Source organism: Loa loa (assembly GCF_000183805.2).
Source record: "Loa loa unplaced genomic scaffold supercont3.2248, whole genome shotgun sequence".
Classification (NCBI taxonomy): domain Eukaryota; kingdom Metazoa; phylum Nematoda; class Chromadorea; order Rhabditida; family Onchocercidae; genus Loa; species Loa loa.
The window spans coordinates 1-1,428 of NW_018110427.1; the positions used below are offsets into that span (position 1 = coordinate 1).

At 33.6% G+C, this 1,428-nt stretch overlaps 1 protein-coding gene across 1 annotated transcript; it reads right to left on the reverse strand.

Annotated features, from left to right (window-relative positions):
• Positions 1-125: 125 nt before the first annotated feature.
• Positions 126-1,036, reverse strand: LOAG_15597 (hypothetical protein; the record flags this gene model as incomplete). Its single annotated transcript, XM_003151087.2, has 2 exons — positions 126-649; positions 859-1,036. 2 exons carry the CDS (start codon positions 1,034-1,036, stop codon positions 126-128), a joined length of 702 nt encoding a protein of 233 aa, XP_003151135.2.
• Positions 1,037-1,428: the final 392 nt, after the last annotated feature.

Sequence of the window (1,428 nt, forward strand, 5' to 3'; positions counted from 1 at the left end):
ACATCACATTTCACTTGAATTACTAGGAAATGTTCACTTTTTTGGCATATATCAGGGATAAAAAATTTTCTTTAATGGACGGATATAACTGCAAATTTTCTGCAGTAACGAAATCAGTTTCGTTCTTAATTTTTTGTAATCTCATTTTCACACGATTTTGTGAATTGTAAGGGTTGGAAGTAAAAATCATTGTGTAATACCTTACCATTTGTTCCCGGTGATTCTCCATCAATATTGCTTGTACTGGTATCTGAATTAAATGGTGATAAACTGCAGATGAGTTCAGGGAAGAGATCTTTGTCAACGTTTATTCCCAACAATTCTCGATCAGTATTTTCCCGTTCGATATTATAAGCGAAGCCGTCGGTGATTTCCTGGGATTGATCATCACTTGTCGTTATCGTCATTTGTTCCCGGTCATTCCCCGTTATTTTTTCGCTTTTACTGTTATATGTGACGTCGCCATTATGGCCAAACAAAGTCTCCAAATCGTCGTATGTTTTTTGGCACAAAACAATGTCAGATGTATGATGAATATATTGGGTGGTGTGATCGTCGTCATCGTGCGTTTTCTTGCGTTTCCTATATTCACCGCGATTCTCAAAGCTCGAATCACATCCGGCATGAGGACGCTTATGACTTTGCTCTTCTGAAACTTTGCTCTTCTCTTATAACATTTATGTTTGTAATTAGCACTCGGCTACATTATTTGCTAATTAATTAATGTAATTTGAGAACTGATCATAAAAATATCAATCCCATAAAATAGGCGTATAACATCGCAATTCACTTGAATTACTGAAAACTATTCGTTTTTCGTATATATATTAAAAGCGAAAAATTTAGTTTTAATGTTACCTTCCGGTATTTCTCCATCAATATTATAGTTTTTTGGAGCGACATTTTGTTCATAGCCAGGATAACGAACGAATGTGGTAATAACATTTGTATTGAGGTCAAATGGGGAGAAAGTTTCATTATAGGCCAAAGTGATGCAAACCAGAAGACTGAACCCAATGATTTGTGTTATCGACATGATGAGGAACAAAGTAAAATACAAAATTTTTAAAATGGTAGAAATGTTTGAATAGAAGCCATTTTTATATCACATTGAATGGAATTAAACGACCAAAGGTTCAAGCAGCTTTTGATCTGTGCGATTCGCAATGTTTCTTATATTTTTTTCTCTTACATTCAAATTTCCTATCTCTAACTCGATAGTTGATGAATATGCTTTTAATCCCGACGAAACCTCATGAAAAGGGTTGCAGATAAATTGAAATACAAAAAGGACAATGTTATAACATGTAAAAAATTGCGAAATAATCAGAGCATTACTGTAAATTTTGCAAAATTCATCACGAAAAAAAAGAAAAAAACTGTTTATTCATGGCATACAATTGTTTGGAGTAAAGATTATTCGGATTT